Source organism: Cajanus cajan, chromosome 5 (assembly GCF_000230855.2).
Source record: "Cajanus cajan strain Asha chromosome 5, NIPB_CcT2T_4, whole genome shotgun sequence".
Taxonomy (NCBI): Eukaryota; Viridiplantae; Streptophyta; class Magnoliopsida; order Fabales; family Fabaceae; genus Cajanus; species Cajanus cajan.
The window spans coordinates 2390861-2408966 of record NC_138521.1 but is presented as its reverse complement, the minus strand read 5'-3'; the positions used below and the strand labels follow the sequence as shown (position 1 = coordinate 2408966).

Genomic DNA, 18106 nt, shown 5'->3' with positions numbered 1-18106 from the left:
TGACCTAGGAAAAACCCTAGTGCACCCCGTGGCCGGAACAATATTATTAATTTTAAATTATATAAAAATAAAGATAATTTTAAATAAAATGAAAATTGAATCAATGATAATTATTTAACACATGATATAAAAATTTATACTAATTTTTTAGAGACTTGTTTTAAAATATAACAAATTTATTAACATTTATAAGTATAAAAATATATAAGCATATTTAAAAAAAAAAATAAAGATATTTTTAATAATGAATTAACTCAACCTTTAACCCACAACATAATACTGAGAGCAGTTTGATGAGTCTTCAAATTTTACAACTCTGGTCCTGGCAGCTGTAGATATTTTTTATGACTTGGTTGAATTTTGCAATGGCTGTCTAGTGTCAACGTCATATCCTTAGAAAAGTGCATAGCCAAAAATAAAAGTGATACCCAAAAAAGTGAAACTAAAAAATAGACAGATGAGGTAAATGCAACAGTGAACACATACATGGACAGCCTCCACGTGTATCCCCTTATCCACAATTATTCTCCTCGTGGACCCTCGCCACACCCAATAACTCCCCCCATCCTGAAGAGTAAAGACTCTACGAGTTTCTTTCTATTGTAGCAAGTAGCAAGCAAAGCATCGCAGCACGCAGTTTGTAATGGCAACCACACTCGCGTTTTTCCGCCCCACCCTGGTCCGGGCCTCCGCGGCTTCTCCATCCAAACCCGACCCCAACAGCAGGAAGCCCGTTTCCTCCAACTGGTGGGCTCCTTTGTTCGGATGGCCCGCAGATCCGGACTACATCGGCTCCGGCCCACCGCGGAAGCCGACCGGTAAACCGGATCCGGAAGTGGGCCGGCCCAGATCGAGGTTCGGAGCGGGGTGCTTCACGGAGGAGAAGGCAAAGGAGCTGCGGAAGAAGACCACGGAAACGTCGACGTTTCACGACATCATGTACCACTCCGCAATTGCGTCCAGACTCGCTTCCCAAGGGTACGATAAATAGCAACTCTCTTTCCAATCCGTCGACTTTTCTACCCTCAATCGCTCATCGTTCAATTTCTTTTTAATTTCTTCAACTATCAACCTTAAGCTGATGAATGATTTGGGACACTCTCTCTTCATATGTGCTAGTCGTCTGGATCTGTATTTTATTTACCTTTCTTCTCCTTTAATTTTCCACTTTTTCGATCTCTATTCTCTATTCTCTATTCTCTACATATTTTGAATTCTCTTATTGTTATTTATTAATTTTAGTGCGCATAAAAATTAAATATAAATAAAAATAATGAAATTGGTACATCATAATTTTATTTTATAAATTTAATAAAATTAACTAAAATAATTATTTATCTATAATGGAATTAAAAATGCTTATAGCTCACAAAGCAAGAACTTGAACTTGTATGAAAGTTATTTGGAACTTCAATAAAATAAACAATTTAGATTAATAAATTACATATAAAATTATTACGTTTGGTGTTTCTATTATAGTCAGCAGCACCACCGGTGTGTTGAAAAGAGTGTGTATGTTGTTACCCGTTACTTGTTAGCATTTCTCTCTGGTGCAAAAAGAAAAGTAAAAGCGAATAGCAACCGCTTTGAAGAGCCTGCCAGTTCCAATCCAAATTTGTGTCCAAGTTTTATTCATTTAAGAATAATGGGCTGGGCTTCCCTCCACCTCCAGAGTCCAGACCCTTAAAGCTCCATCGACAAATAAACCAACGGGCCGGTTATCAAAAATTTATATATCCAAGTCTTTTAAAAGTAAGGTCATATATATTTGTTATTTTATACATATTTTATTATTATACTTTAATTTTTATAGGATAAAATAAGAAAAAAGTATTTTTTCTTTCATTTTCTGATTTTTCTCCCTCACCAAATAACAAAAATTATCTCATTTTATTCTCTATATAATTGAATTACATCATAATCAAATTATACCAAAACATTGATTTAAATGGTGATAAAAAAAGGTCCGTGAAGGCAATTAATTTTTTTTAACATAACATACGGCAATTTGAAAAAGGAAACTCACAATAAAATATGTTAAATATAATTCATGAATTAAATAATTCCGACAGCTTTTTTTTTTTTTTTTTTCCTAACATTGTAAAATTAAAACAGTCCCTTTAATTTCATACAAACAAATAACGTATCCATTAGATATAAATAAATTTTGACATTCACGATAAATTAAAATTATTTAATTAAAAAATAAAGACAAATAATCGAATTAATTACAACAGTTCGTGGCGTAAAAGACAGAACGTGGCAGCATGGGGACCGTTACATTTCCCCTAATCCCAGCAAGTTCTAAGCTACGCCGTGGGCGTAAACCAAATTCCGAATTACGTTGGTGGCACCAGTTAAACCCCGAGCGCATGTTAGAACTTAGAGGGAACCACCTCGTATTAAAATGTTATTACTATGGAAAGGCGCGAAGCAGAGAATTTGGTTCAAAACGTCACCTATGCGATTGTCCCCTTGTGCGAACATCATGGGATCCGGGTCGGGTTCTCTCGTGTGGTTCCGGAAGGGTATTCGGATCCACGACAACCCGGCTCTAGAATTCGCTTCCCGAGGAGCCTCTCATCTCTACCCCGTCTTCGTGATCGACCCGCATTACATGGAACCCGACCCGAACGCTTCCACACCCGGGTCCTCGCTCGCGGGCCTTAACCGCATCAAGTTCTTGCTGGAGAGCCTGGTGGACCTTGACCTGAACCTCAAGACCCTTGGCTCGCGACTTTTGATTCTCAAGGGTGACCCTGCTGAAGTTGTCATTCGATGCTTGAAGGAGGTATCATATCAATATCATGTAATATGACCGTTGTGTCCTTCTGTTGTTTGCAAAATTTAAGGTTGTTGTTTTCTCTCTGCTTAGTGGAATGTCGGGAAGTTGTGCTTTGAGTACGACACTGAACCGTATTATCAGGCTCTCGATGTTAAGGTTAAGGTAATGTTGTTTACTTCAGGTGTTTCAGAAGCCTAGTCTTTGTTGTTAAGTGGGTTTGTGTTGACAGAACTTTGCACTTGATGCTGGAATCGAGGTTTTCTCTCCTGTGAGTCACACACTCTTCAACCCCACCGATATTATAAAGAAGGTCAGTTTGAACCTTCCACAAATCATCTCAATTTATTGAGGCTTTATATGTTTTTAGTTTCTACAACAATAAGTAAGTCATGTATTTTTTTTTTTATTCCTTTGAAATCTCAAGTTACTGTATCTGTTCTTAACCTTCACGTAATGTAAATAAATAAATAATATTCATTTTGGAGATCTATTTTTTTTCTTAAGATTTTACATATGCCATCATGGTACTATAGATATTAGTGAGTGCTACCTAGATGGTTATTTCATATTCAATTAAACACATGTAGTATTTAAGCTTAGTACATTAAGAGTGTCAAAAACCACTAAGAGGCCTAGTAGTTGGAGATTGAGATGGATGTATTAGAATTTTGGTTTGATCCTCATTTTCGTCTTTGTAGTCTTTTCTGCTAATTAAAAATAAAAAATTATCAAGTGTCACGTAGCGGTATGCATAAAATAGTAACCTCATATTGTTGGAGGATAAAACTTAAAAGTTCCGTCAATTAACTATCGATTAAATTTTATCATTTTCTATCCCTACAAATGAAATAGTTTCTTCCTTATCTTTCGACAATTCACGTACGGTTGGATTCCAATGTTATTCATTGTTATTGTTGTTATTTTGATTATGTTAACTCGTGATCAATTTGTCTGTGTTCTTGTGCCAATGCCAAAAAAGAATGGAGGGAAGCCGCCCCTTAGTTATCAATCGTTTGTCAAGCTTGCTGGGGAACCGCCATCTCCTATTTCAACCGTGTACTCTTCACTTCCTCCAGTTGGCCATCTTGGAAGCTGTGATATTTCTGAAGTTCCAACACTCAGAGATCTTGGATATGGTGATGCTGAACAGGTGCGTGCGTGTATTATATTTCAGAATTCAAATTATATCCCTTTGTGAGCGTCTAATGAGAGAAGTTATATTCAGGATGAGTTCTCTCCTTTCAAAGGTGGTGAGTCTGAAGCATTGAAGAGGTTGGATGAATGCATGAAAGACAAGGTACTTTTACATTCTAGCATCAAGAATAACAACTATAAGCACCATGCTGGGATGCCAATTCATCAGTATTCACATATAAAATTGATGTTTCTTGCTGAAATATTATGTAACATACTGTTATACCTTCTTCTGTTTTAGTAAAGTGGCTTAGTTTCTATTTTTTTTTATTTTATGATTTTAGAAGTGGGTGGCAAACTTTGAGAAACCCAAGGGCAATCCGTCTGCATTTCTGAAGCCAGCAACAACTGTTTTATCACCTTACCTGAAAGTAAGTCAAAATCTGTTACAGCTGAATTGTTTAATATGTCCATTTTGTTTGACTGCACTATATACGACAATGAAATTTGAGATCTTTAATGCTTTTTTGCCTTTTGTTAACTTCCTTGGCAGTTTGGTTGTCTCTCTGCCAGATATTTCTACCAGCGCATTCAGGAAGTATATAAAAGTATGCCAAAGCATGCATCTCCACCTGTTTCTCTTATAGGACAGGTCCTGCTTTCTCCTGAAGTTTAATACTGTATTGTTTTCAGAGCTCTACTTTTAGGTAACTGAAGCTGTTGCCTTGTTGGTTTGTGCAGTTGTTGTGGCGAGAGTTCTTTTACACGGCAGCTTTTGGGACTCCAAATTTTGATAGGATGACAGGCAATAGGATATGCAAGCAAGTAAGATTAGAATAATGGTCTGCTGATGTATATTATTTACCGATATTCAGTTTGATTCAAAGAAGAGATAAAAGATTTAGAAAGAAATAGATGTTATCTTAGGATGCATTCATATAACACTATTTACCGACTAGAGTTGTACATTAGGACATGAAATACTTCTGCATCTAAACATAAAGATATTATAAGTTAGCTCATTATGTTTATGCTTCAAGAATATTCATTTTGTATAATCTCGAATGCACTTATATCCTTGTATTGTTGTTGATATGTTGAACCTTGGTCTATTATTATGATACTGATGTCAGATTAATACTGCTTTGTTAAAATAAATGTGACACCACTTAATTATTATAAATGTTATTTAAAATACATTATAGGTTCCTTGGAAGGATGATGATAAATTGCTGGAGGCTTGGAGGGAGGGTAGGACAGGCTTTCCTTGGATTGATGCTATCATGATCCAGGTTTGGGTTTTGACATCCTCTTCCAAATGAAGCAATGAGCAATATTTTATTACTTTGAATTTGCATACCTCAAAACTATTCTGCCATGATACTTCTTATCAGCCTTCTCACTTGGGAAGTGCATTTGAATCCATCATTTCATGTTGTAGCTACGCAAATGGGGCTGGATGCATCATCTGGCACGGCATTCTGTTGCATGTTTTCTAACTCGAGGTGATCTGGTATAATGACTTCGATACTTTGAGCATGCCATATTATTCATACTCCGTTATTCTATACTAATTTATGTTTATGCTGTCGAAAGTTTGTTCATTGGGAAAGAGGACGAGATGTCTTTGGGAGGCTGCTGATTGATTCAGATTGGGCAATTAATAATGGAAACTGGATGTGGCTTTCTTGTTCATCTTTCTTTTATCAGGTATGAAGTATACTGTGTTAGTACCAGACAACTAGTCTGAATTTTCAGTGGAAAGTGACTAAATCTTCTGTTTCAGAGTTTGAATCCTGAATTTTCCACTGACCTGTATCTCATTCATTATTTATTATGATCAGTATAATCGTATTTATTCCCCAACCACATTTGGTAAGAAGTACGACCCTAATGGAGACTTTATTAGGCATTTTCTCCCAGTCTTAAAAGGTACGTTATAAGTTCTTTCATTTCCATCATGTTATATCCTCTATCACTTTTCTTTTTGATAAAATGTTAGAACTTAGAACTGAACTTCTTCAAGCAGATATGCCCAGAGAGTACATTTATGAACCCTGGACGGCTCCTAAAAGCATTCAGAACAAAGCAAATTGCATAATTGGCAAAGACTACCCAATGTCAGGTCAGTTCTAGTAACTGTTAGTTTCATTGGCTTTCAACCGTGAGTCATATATATCCATCCTGCTGTTTTGCATCCACAGAAATGGTTTCTTTAGTTTATAATATGCGTTCACATTTAACTGAAACATTTATTACACATATTACTTATATGAAATTCCAATTTTAATTAAAGAACAATACTTGGTACACTAATGATACTGCATGTAAGTTTTATCCTTTCATATATAGGAAGATTTGCATAAGTATTGCTAGGAATTTGTATTTCTTTGATTTATCTGTCACAGCACCTGATATCTATACTCTGAATATATGCATGTTAATCACCAAAAGCTGATAACTTGAATAGATTTTAGAACATATTTTTTGATTTTTCTGATAAAATTTAACGTGTTTTTGTATATGAGGTTGCATACTATACCTGCTTATTCTTTGTGTTTCAGTTGTTTCTCATGATTCTGCGAGTAAAGAGTGCCGAAGGAAAATGGGGGAGGCATATGCACTGAATAAAGAATTGAATGGTCTGGTTAGTGAAGATGATCTGAAAAAGTTGAGGAGGAAATTAGATGAGAGTGAAAGGCAAGGGCAACAGGGTGGAGCTAAAAGATATAAGCAACAGCTGATTGGCTGAGTTGCACTTTATACAGTTTTTTTTTTTTTTTTTTGCATTATCAAGACATTTGTGTGACGAGTATGTAACAAGTTTCCTACCCCGTGACGCGGGATACGTTTTTGTCTTTATTTTAAAATGTAGAAAAAAATAACTCGATACAAATTTAAAATATTTTGAAAATTATAGCATTTTAAATTGCAGTAAAATTACGCATAATAAAGTAAATGTGATATTTATATACAATTATGTAAGTTTTAAAATTTTAAATTTGGATAATAATATTTAAGTTTTGAAACAATCAGATTTCTAGTAAATCATATTATTAACAAAATAAATTTTATTTTAAAAAGTTATTGATAATTAAAATAATTATATCACAATATAAATTATTTATCTTAAATATAACATATAATCAATATATTGAATAGTATTTGTTTATATATGTACTTTATTATAAATGGACTAAAATATTGGGATATGCATTTAAATAGAATGTTAATGATGGATGAAAAAAAACAGATAATTAGCGAATAGACTTAGTTCTGAATGACAAAAGAGGCGCATGTTTAGGAGCCTCTCAGCCTCACATCACATGAAAGGTCAACAATACCCTAGTCGCCCAATTTGTCTCGAAGGTTAATTTAAATGCAACTTGACTAAAGATATAATCATAAACTTTGTCTAAAAATAGAATCATAAGATTTCTTTTTGGTAACTTCTATAATTGAACTTTTCTAGAGAATTTTAATATTTTTATATATACTAGTCTTAGATTTTATAATTACCACTTTTAAATTTATATAAAAACAATTTTTAATTAATTGATACTATAACTTTTTAAACTAATAATACACACACAAAAAATATTTTTTATGTGATTTATGTAAGATATGATTTAGAAGGGATAGGAATTCTTAGAATCTACACACTTCTTTTTCTTCTTCTTTTTCGTAGACTTTTAACTGAAGATTCATGTTTGGAGACTTTGTAACTGATGGTGACTCAAACCAATTAGGAGCTGAGAATCTCATAGAGTAGGTACGGAGTTTGGATTGTTGGAGCTTAGAGCCCATTTCCTTCTCCATTCTCTTATCTTCTTCTACCTCAGAGTATCTTAGAGTTTTTCTTCAGTTTCACTTCATTATGAGATAAGGGAAGCTGAAAATCTTGGTTTTTGTTGAAATGTTGAGTTGTTGAATGAATTGAGAACTTAAAATCGATAGAATTTTTGAAAATTTGTAGTTGTGGAGATGAATTCAAAGTTAGTTGCATGTTGAAACTAAAATTTTGGTGTTCTTGATGATTTCTTTGAGTTTTGGAGCATGCATGTTGTATTTCTTGTGATTTTTGGGTTGCATGAATGAATCTAGTAGAGATAATGAGTGGTAGATATTGTTTAGGAGAAATATTGGTGAAGTGAAGGTGAGGAATGAAGGGGAAACCATGAAAATGCAGAAAATTTCTGCACTTAGCGCTACAGTCGTGATTGAGCGTTATAGTTGTGGAGAAAATTGAGTTGGTAGAGATCTAGCGTTGAAGCCTTGAGTTAAGCGTTGCAACCCTATGAAGAAATTGAATTGACAGAAATCCAGTGCTTAAGTGCCAAGTTGAGTGTTACAGCCTTGGGGAGAAACTAAATTGATAGAAATCTAACACTAAAGCGCTGAGTTGAGTGTTGCAACAGTGGGGGTAGATGATCGAATTTGGTTTTGAGGCCTTCATGAAAGTTATAGCCTTGGATGTTAGCTTTCCAATGGCTTTGGAATCACCTATAAAGGAGGTCTCCAATTATGATCTTTTTAGTGAGTAAAGGTCAAGCTATCATCATTTAAGCAAACTATTGTGATTTTTACAATTTTCAACATAGTAGATGATGGAATTAGAACTTGAGTTCTTCATGAAAGTTGTATAAAATCTTATTGTCTTTCATATAAGATAAGGATGAGCATGATAGGAATAATAGAACTTCCTATTCGTTGTTTTATGTGAAGGTTGTCATTGCACAATAAGTGATTTGATTAAGTTGTATGTTGGTGATTATGTTGTGAGTTGCTAGTTAAAAGTTGAGTTAAATAGTATGTTGTGAAGTTGTGTAGTTGTGTTGAGATTCTGTATGAATAACGATGATGTGTTGTTGAGATGTATGATGAGTAAGAAGTTGTATATGAGTAGTGATGATTGTGTTGTAATATGTGGAGTTGTATGTTGATTTCATTGTTGTGTTGAATATGTAAAAAATTGTTGTGTTGTTAAGCTATGATGACCACTTAGGACTATAGGAGATACTTTTGAAAGTTGCATATCCCATTGCTTGGATATTGTGTTGTGGTGCTCCGAGAGTCTAATTTGTTGAAAAACCCTTATTTGGAAGTTGACAATTGAAGTGGACACTGTGTTGTTTTTCCTCTAGGACTTTGTTGATATCGTGTGTGGGCAAGGTGGAGGTAGACGTGTATGAAGCGATCATAGTATAAGGGCCAGGTCAAGTTATATTGATTGCAAATGACCAATCGAGTAAAGTACGATATCAAGAACTTAGTTCCTAACCAAGTATTGGAAGATTATAGTATTTGGAGGATAGTTGATGGGTTAATCCCATAAGAGACTTAGTTAAGCTAGCTAAAGTCGTAGCAGGCTCATATCTAGTTGTTCTATCCTAACGTTAGTACTACATTTCATTGTTTAAGTGGAAACATCTAAGAAATTAAGTTGTTGTGTTGTAAATTTATATCCAATTTGTTGTTGATCTAGCAAGCCCTAAAAGATCACTCTATGTTGTTGATTTGATAGGATTATGCCACTTAAACTGCTCGTCCTGTGTTGTAAGAGATCTCTTGATTGAAATGTGTGACGATGTATATAGTTATTGTGTTGAGCATATGATGTATCAAGTTGATTGCGTTGTTCATATGTTGTGTTGAACTGTGATGAAATGTGTTGTTATGTTAAATCAAAGTTGGATTATGTTGATCTGTGTTGTATGTTATGATGCTTCGATGCTGTGTTATCAAAGATGAGATGATGATGTGATGTTCCTATGTTGTGTGTGTCTATATATATATATATATATATATATATATATATATATATATATATATATATATATATATATATATATATATATATATATATATATATATGCTGTTTCCTTTGTTTTGTCATAGCTTACCCTTATGTTTTTTTATGTGGTTTGTACTATGATAATCATACGTGATATGAGAGCAAACATGGATAAGGTTGGAGTGCTGTAGTAGATGCCATACAGTAGTGTTGGAGCTTGATGTTTTTGATGACTACTTGTTGGTGGTGGATTTATATAGATAGTTATAGTTGTTTGACCATCAACTTAATTGTATATTTCCATACATAAAATTACTATATGTATATTGTATATATTGGAGTAGTTATTTCATCCTTATATATATACAAAATTATACTTATTATAGTATTTGTAATTATATGATCTTAAATTAGTTATTTTTCACTACTAGTAATCATGTTGCTTAGTGTAGAAACTATGATGAATTATTACACTTTAGAATTATTGACTTCTTGATAATAGTTTTTATACTTAAATTTAAATATTTTTAATTAATAACGTAAAAAAAATTCACTCTAATAATGTTATTAAATTAAATTCATACAAGTACCACTTTAATAAGTAGATACCTTGATAAAATAAAATAAAATTCTTTTACTTTTTTCATATACTAAAATTGAAAGATTAAAATTCGAATGAAATGAAAATTCAACTCATTATACATCTTTCTTTAAGTAAATAGTGTATCTAATCACGTGATAATTTTCTCACAAAGAATTCTAATCACAAAAAGTTCTATATAATAATTTTATTAATTTATATAATATAACACTAGTTATTTGAAAATTATACGAATGATAATTTTCTACAAGTGACTGATTGAAATAATGATAGATTCAAATTTCTTAAATGAGCAGAGAATTTGATTGGATTGGAACAACTCTAACCTTTTGAATACATTTAGATCTTTCGAAGGTAAAAGTTTTCAGTATTGTGCAGAGCAAATGAATTAAAATAAATAAATAACCTTCAACCATGGAGAATAGTCTGCTGACTCCTTAAAAAGATTACAATTTATTATAATATATATAAATTAAATTCTCCTTCTTTTCCATTTTAATTTAATAAACCTAAATTAAAATAAAATATAGTACTTTTTTTCATATTCAAATATAAGAAGAAAAAATATAAAATGAGGGATGAAAATATAATTAATTTTATCTTATTTAAAAACATTCTTCATTAATTTATAATGATTTTTAATATATCAAATATTTAAAAAAATATAAAAATGAATTGGTTTTTTAATTAACAGTTAAACTAATTAATTTAGATTATAACAATGAAGAGTAATAAAAGATTTGATTTCAGCGTTCCAGCTTGCACCAATCGAAAGATAGCCGAAGAGAAAAGAGAGAAAGAGCGTGTAAAGTTGATTCAACGGAGTGGCAGGAGTCAGAAGCAGGGACAGTAACTCTATTTCCAATCTTCTGATTCGGTAACCATGTTCCGGAGGCTTCTCTCTTCTCACCTCAAAACCCTAGTCACTTCTTCTTCTTCATCTTCTTCTTCCATTCCCCGATCCGCTTCCGCCGCCGCCAGATTCGCCGCTCTTCCTCGCTTCTCCCGCTACTTCTCTTCCCAATCCGGTGCTCCACTCTCTCCTTTTCCTCATTCGCTAATTTATTAACTCATCTCATATTTCTTCTTCTTCTTCTTACAGAGGATTCTTCTGCGATCAAAAAGAAGGTCGAGGACATAATGCCTATCGCCACTGGCCACGAGCGCGAAGAGCTTCAGGCTGAGCTCGAGGTCTCTCTCTCTCTTCAATCAACTGCTTAGTCTGGTTCCTTACTCTTTTCTGTGCCCTACTGCTTTTCTTATTAGTTAGCTTAATGCTTATTTATTGTTCATGTTCACACACACTTCACACATACACTCCGAAAAACTTGTGATTAAAGTATTGCAGAAAGAGCTATTAACCGAATAGCTGTTTTTCTCTATGCATTTTATGTAAATAAAACCAAGCATTTGAATTGAAGTGAGATTCTCATTGTTAGTTTTTGTTTTCTTATTATCTGTTTCTTTTGGTTAGGGAAGGAATATTCTTGAAATAGATCATCCCGAAGGTCCATTCGGCACTAAGGTCAGTGTTATTGCTTTTCTATTTAAATTGTTTATACAGTAAAGTATAATTTTTGTTTTGTAAGGTCACATAGCATTGCGCTGGGGAAATCATTTTTTCAATGTGTTTTGGCTCAATAAGTGATGTTCATTATTTCATCCTTCATTGCATCTTCTGTTATGGATTTGTGCATGTGCAGCAAGTTTTTATTTTGAAGAAAGCTTCGAATGCATTTTTTTCCCGTTAGTTTCCCTAGTGTAGACAGTACACTTGACTCTCTGTATCACTTGAACAAGTTTCGTTGTGGCTGTTGAATCTTGAAAGTTACGTATTGGAAGATGTTTCATTTTACATTTTCCCTGTTAGTTTCCCTAGTGCAGATTACATTTTACAAGCAAACTTTTTCATAAGCTGTTGATATAAAAGCCTGTGGTTCTCCGTGTTATAAACCATAAACCATAAAAACCTAGTCAAATATAAAATATGACCAAATCCAAAATATGTTAAAACTATAGGGACCAAAATCTTATTTAAACCTAGGACTAGGGGTGGGTTGGGTCCATCTCAACCCATGAACCTGAATCAACACTACCTCTTAAAGCCTGTTTAGTTCAGGCAACTGGATCAGGTTATGTAAAAAATTTGTCAGATCAATGACATTTGGCTTGGGTATTGAGACATTTGGGTTGAATTCATGAAAACTGACCCAACCCAACCCCATTTATTTGGCCTGGACTGAAAATTCTCCCAAACCTGGCCTCTTTGAACCTAATTCATGAGTTGATTCTTCATAATTAGTTACTGGAATTGCTCCGTGTGTATGAATTGTGATACTTTCTGCACTTAAAAAGAGTTTCCAAATCCTTAAAATTGGATTTCAAGTGTTTTTCAAGATGTTCAAACATTTAATATCTTTCCAAAGCACAACACCCATAATTGGCAATATCAATATATATTTTAATGTTTTATTATATGTTCTTGTGTACTAGATAGCAGCAAAGAAATGTGAAAGCAGTGATGCATATATTTTGAGCCCAGTTATTTAAGCTAAACTTGGATAACTGTTTAGTAGTTAAAACAATTGTGGATTTGTTTACATGAATTGATGGAATCTAAAGGCCTGTTTACTTGTGTTTTCATTTTCTGTTTTCACTTTTTAATTACAAAATTGTCATCCTGTTTTCAGTTTGTTTCGTGTTTCCAAAGAATTACCTGGGAAACAGAGAAAACAAAAAGAGAGTTGTTTTTAGTGTTTCCTGTACAAATCTTTGAAATCAATAAAACATTGAAAACAAGGTGGCAATTTTGTAAAAAAAAAGTAAAAACAAGAAATAAAGACACAACAGGTGAAGTATCTGAGATTTTCTAAGCCTTTCTTATCCTTTACCATATCATAGTGGCTTACTTAAGCTTCTTGATTTTTCACTTTTCATTTGATTAAATGGGCTATCTGTCTTTCTAATTCATTTTTCTTTCTTACCAAATGGTTTGTGTTGTGCAGATTCACATTGTCAAAATATTAATAAAGGTTTTATATATGTTTCATCTATATTGTATTTCATTGTTTGTTTTGGTTCGTAGGAAGCACCTGCTATTGTTAAATCTTACTACGATAAAAGGATAGTTGGGTGCCCAGGAGGTGAAGGTGGTGAGTATCAGAATATTCCTTGTATCTCCTAATGTATTTTTTGGAAACTTCTTCCCAAGGTGATGAAAAATGCTAGAATTCTGGTTATGGTGTTGGGGAGGGGGTGAAAAACTTGTTTTGATTGCAGAGGATGAGCACGATGTTGTCTGGTTTTGGCTGGAGAAAGGCAAGCCCCATGAATGTCCAGTGTGCGCACAGTATTTTGTTGTAAGTTCATAATAACATTTAGAATATCTTTTACTTTCACAGTATTTTTGTGGCAAGTTGAGAATCCGTGAATCATTTACTATATTAAAAAAATGAAAAATTATTCAATTTTTATTCCCCAAAAATAAAAAATTTAATAAGATTGAATTGACAAAATAAAATAAAATAAACGATTCATAGTACAAAATCTTCTGCTGTTACTTTAGATAGGTGTTGAGTTGAATGTCGAAATATGTTCAGTATTTCAATTGAAAATACCTACTTGTGTTCTTCACTTGTGCACATTGATTGTCAAGCACCATTGCTTAGCGATTGTTATTGACCACACAGACTGAGGATGCTCTTATAAAATATATTTGGAGTGATTTTTAGTTCCTTTAACTTATATTTCTACAATCTGAATGCTTTGACTAGTCTTAAATATGATTATGTTGTGGTGTTGCATGATTTTAGTGTTCTTAGATTATTGCTATGAGTGTGAGATAATTGCTATTTTAGCCAGAAGACATTATAAAGTAGTTAATGGGAAAGTGAGAGGCTTTCAATTATGTATTTGAAACATTGATCGACATTCTATTATCATCCAGACCCAGATTGGTTTAAGGGTACTTTTGGGTAAACAATTTAATTAGGGACTTATTCAGTAAGTGCTTACATTATGAGAGCTTATGTCATAAATGTTCAATTTAATGAGCTTATTTTGGTGAGAGGCTTATTTATAAGACATTATAAAGTAGTTAATGGGAAAGTGAGAGGATTTCAATTATGTATTTGAAACATTGATCGACTTATTATTATCATCCAGACCCAGATTGGTTTAAGGGTACATTTGGGTAAACAGTTTAATTAGGGACGTATTCAGTAAGTGCTTATTATATCAGAGCTTATGTCACAAATACTTGATTTAATAAGCTTATTTTGGTAAAATTTATGAGAAACATGTTGAATTAAAAGCTAAAAAGAGCTTATAGGAGAGTCATAGGCCATCCTTCAATTTTCAGCTTAACTACTTTCATGATAATAAGATAATTTCAAATAAATTCAACAGAAGCTCTTCCAGTTGCCTCCCTATGTTTTGGGAACCTGTTTTTGATCTGACAAGTCAAACAACAAAACTTTTTGTAGGAATCAAAAATTCTATTAGCTCAAGGCAAGGTTGTTCAAATTGAAGAATTTATGTAAACTCAAGAAGGGCCTGTAAGCTCGCAAGAGTTCACCTCGTACCAAAATAATAATAAATAAAACATAATCACAGTATCCAAACCAAAGATAATATAATCATAGCATCCAAATCAAATGTAATACCATAAAACAATAAAAACCAACATTTGAATATCATAACAAAGCACACTATATTGACAAGGTATGACAATGATAAAGTCATGCATAAATGATCAAATTAAAACATAGAAGTTCATAAAGTGAAAAATACAAAATAAAAATAAAGTCTTAATGGTCTTCAAATCAGCATCTTCGTTTTCATTACCATTTTTGTCATTGGAGAAGGAGAAGATGTGTTCAAAGGAGGAGAAACTAGAAGGGTCATGACTCGTGATCCTTGCTGAAAACCCACAATAGCCTGTAAAGAAGGATGAAACCCTAATGAATATGGCACAATTTTGTGGGGCGAGTTTTAGTCAACTGAACCAAACTTATGGAATTGGCAGCAAACTCACAATGCCGAATGTGCTTGCTTTTGGACCTAACGAGTTCATCTGAGTTTGATGATGAGAAAGTGTGTGATCAAGTTGGTTTGTTGTGTCACCCTGGACATGTAAAATCATGCATGTTCACGGGTTAAATACTCAAATTTAACAACCATGGCTCCATGTCATATTTAACAAATCAATTTATTTCCTAACTGCTCAATAAATTCTTGAATTATCAATTGGCATCCTGGAAAATAGTATAAAATTCTATAGGAACGTTTTTGTTTTATGTTATCTTTTGCCAATGTTATCAAGATGCTTTAATGTATCTGTGGGTTGGTGGCTGGTTCGGAAACCCCATGTAGTGTATGCCTACATGAAATGGACTTATGCTAATTTTTGGTGGAGAATCTAACCTTAAGTAGTGCAGGGCATGGTTTGTTTAAAGTTTAAACTATTGTCATGTGTTCAACTTCGTTAGAACTTCAATCAAATTTAGAATATTAATGAGAATTAATCAAATTATTGTTCACACATTGATGCTAATTTTTCTATCCTTTTTCCCCCGTAAACAGCTGGAAGTGGTTGGACCTGGTGGATCACCTGATGGACATGGCGATGATGATCACCACTGATTCATCCTTCGATTTTCCATCTGGAATAAATTCTGCAAAGATGGAGAGACATTGTTTAGCATACACTCTGGCCTTTCAAAATGCTGTGGCCTGTTTGTTTTTGATTTGTGTATAACTTCTTGTGATGTCGTAACTTTTGAGATAGAAAGTTTCTGCGATTATTTGAACGCAGGATGCTGCTCATTTGCTTGAGCTATGAATTCTGTTGGACTTTGTTTTGTGCGTTGCGAAATAATTGTTAGAACTTTTTGATTCTTTAACTGGTATTGAATTTCGAGAACCTTGAGTGATTTTGAGCACCTAAACCTCGAATGGGATTTACATTTTCGAAGGCAAGGGAAGGAGAGACGACTGAATGACAACTTTTTAAGAACGTATTTGGAAATTATTTAAAAGGAGGGCGTAATGGAATGTTTTTTCCTTAGTCTATCATGTGGTTACAAATCATTGTCTCATTCTGAATCACCAATCAAATTTTAAACATGTGAATTAAAATTTAAAAAATATTTTATTTTTCATGTATTGTAAGTCCTCAATTTTAAGTCTTTTAACACAGATTTGCCACCCCATTGTGTGGAATTGCACTTATCCATAAGGATCACCACCAGTATTACATTCCAATTATTTATTTCCATCCTGTCGACAATGCCACCACTCATTGTGGCAGGAGTGATAGTGGTCGTTGCAATTTGAGGGGCTTCCTTTGTCGTTGACATTCATCGGAGTCAAAGTTGTTGACAATAAGAATGACATGCATTTTAGAAGTGTTGTATGTAGGTGAGTAATTCGAGGACTTTCTTTGTCGTTGTCGCTTGTTGAAGTCAAAGTTGTTAGATAGTGAGAATGACATACGTTTTGGAGGAGTTGAATGTGAATGGGTATGTCTCATTATAACGAAACATGTAACTATACTCCGTTAAAGATATGTAAAAATGTAAGAAAAAAAATAAAATATTGTTTGTTTTAATTCACCTATTAAGACTTATTATTGGTAAGCCATAATTTGAGACTTTTTAATGGGACAGATGATTTGAATTCTTATTATGTATAATTTAATAGACTTACTATTTAAAAGGAGAGACAATTGCAATTAATATGTAGTACATAAAAAAATGTTTTTAATAAAATAAGTAGTTTTTAATATTTTTGTTTGTCTATTTTTTAAATAATCATTTCTTTAAAAAAAATTGAAAGTGATTTTGTTTTCAAACATTTTTTTTTATAATTTTAAACAAACTGACTCTTTAATCTTTATCTCGTTGAAATAAATTAGTTGAAAGCTTCAACCAGTCGGTATGCCATAGAATATAGTAACAATAAAAAAAATCGCACATCCGTTAATAAATCTTTACAAGAAGCTTTTATAGAACAATGAAGTCATAAAATTACAAATAACGTAGCTTTTATTCTTTCTTTCGTTTTTTTTTATAAAGAAAGTGAGATCATGAAATTACAAATAAAGTAGCCCAAATTGAAATTAAAATTCAGGACTTAAGAATTTATATTTCTAATCCATATATGTAAAGTTGGGCTCGACCATGGTACGGGTATCTTTTGACTTTCCCGTAGAAAACAAATGTTCATATTTGAAACGATGTCGCTTTCAAATAAATAAACAAAGGGAAAATGATGGTGCTGGGGTATCGGAGAGTTTATTTCAAGATAAAATATAGAAATGGAAGCATACACATGATACCTTATTTTTTTTAAGAAAAAAAAAAACAAAAGAGAAATAGCACGAAAGGCTAACAAAGTAATGGAGGGGAAAAAAATTAAACGAAAGAAAAAGTAAGCACTGAAAAATAATGAAATGACACCAATATATTCTTAATTCTTACAAAGATTTATCCCAAATGCTTTTAGCCCTTACAAACGTAACATAAGCTAACTGAAGTAATGGAGCCTAAATCAAGTAAATGGCATCCGAACAGAATAGATTCAAAGAATCACACATAATCTCATAATCTCATACTCAAAATGATAAATGACACATTTAGACTTAGTCACTTTCCTTTCAAATTGAAGTTATAAGGAGTGACCAATATTAATATACATATAGATTGAAGGAAAGTTTTGGAACAACTCTACCGGCTATAGTATTATTCCTTCTTGGTGAATCATGTTTTGCTTTATATGTCATAGTTAACTT

General features: G+C 32.9%; 3 protein-coding genes across 4 annotated transcripts; all 3 read left to right on the top strand.

Moving 5' to 3' along the window:
* Positions 1-570: 570 nt before the first annotated feature.
* LOC109809579 (plant/protein) lies at positions 571-1182 on the top strand. The gene has a single exon (XM_020372920.3). It carries the CDS (start codon positions 644-646, stop codon positions 989-991), a length of 348 nt encoding a protein of 115 aa, XP_020228509.1. The 5' UTR covers positions 571-643; the 3' UTR covers positions 992-1182.
* Positions 1183-2146: 964 nt separating this feature from the next.
* UVR3 (DNA photolyase family protein) lies at positions 2147-6841 on the top strand. Of its 2 annotated transcripts, XM_020371650.3 has the most exons (14): positions 2151-2791; positions 2876-2947; positions 3015-3095; positions 3765-3935; positions 4011-4082; positions 4264-4350; positions 4473-4571; positions 4661-4744; positions 5125-5211; positions 5361-5432; positions 5516-5629; positions 5764-5851; positions 5949-6044; positions 6484-6841. In XM_020371650.3, the coding sequence occupies exons 1-14, from the start codon at positions 2408-2410 to the stop codon at positions 6669-6671; spliced, it is 1695 nt and encodes a 564-aa protein (XP_020227239.1). In that variant the 5' UTR covers positions 2151-2407; the 3' UTR covers positions 6672-6841. The 2 variants fall into 2 exon arrangements, with proteins under 2 accessions (XP_029129341.1, XP_020227239.1); XM_029273508.2 differs by lacking the exon at positions 2876-2947 and having other exon boundaries at positions 2147-2791.
* Positions 6842-11063: 4222 nt separating this feature from the next.
* Positions 11064-16217, top strand: LOC109809293 (cytochrome c oxidase subunit 5b-2, mitochondrial). The gene is made up of 6 exons (XM_020372553.3): positions 11064-11342; positions 11417-11505; positions 11789-11839; positions 13400-13466; positions 13594-13673; positions 15898-16217. Exons 1-6 carry the CDS (start codon positions 11198-11200, stop codon positions 15955-15957), a joined length of 492 nt encoding a protein of 163 aa, XP_020228142.1. The 5' UTR covers positions 11064-11197; the 3' UTR covers positions 15958-16217.
* The last annotated feature ends 1889 nt before the right edge of the window (positions 16218-18106 follow it).

Excerpts from the sequence above, each read along its gene's own strand:
- UVR3 (XM_020371650.3), top strand. The coding sequence starts at position 2,408 with ATGTTATTACTATGGAAAGGCGCGAAGCAGAGAATTTGGTTCAAAACG. Across the intron at positions 4,351-4,472 it reads TTTTATCACCTTACCTGAAA|TTTGGTTGTCTCTCTGCCAG; the intron begins GTAAGTCAAAAT and ends CTTCCTTGGCAG. Across the intron at positions 6,045-6,483 it reads CAAAGACTACCCAATGTCAG|TTGTTTCTCATGATTCTGCG; the intron begins GTCAGTTCTAGT and ends TTTGTGTTTCAG.
- LOC109809579 (XM_020372920.3), top strand. The coding sequence starts at position 644 with ATGGCAACCACACTCGCGTTTTTCCGCCCCACCCTGGTCCGGGCCTCC.
- LOC109809293 (XM_020372553.3), top strand. The coding sequence starts at position 11,198 with ATGTTCCGGAGGCTTCTCTCTTCTCACCTCAAAACCCTAGTCACTTCT. Across the intron at positions 11,506-11,788 it reads AGCTTCAGGCTGAGCTCGAG|GGAAGGAATATTCTTGAAAT; the intron begins GTCTCTCTCTCT and ends TCTTTTGGTTAG. Across the intron at positions 13,467-13,593 it reads GTGCCCAGGAGGTGAAGGTG|AGGATGAGCACGATGTTGTC; the intron begins GTGAGTATCAGA and ends TTTTGATTGCAG.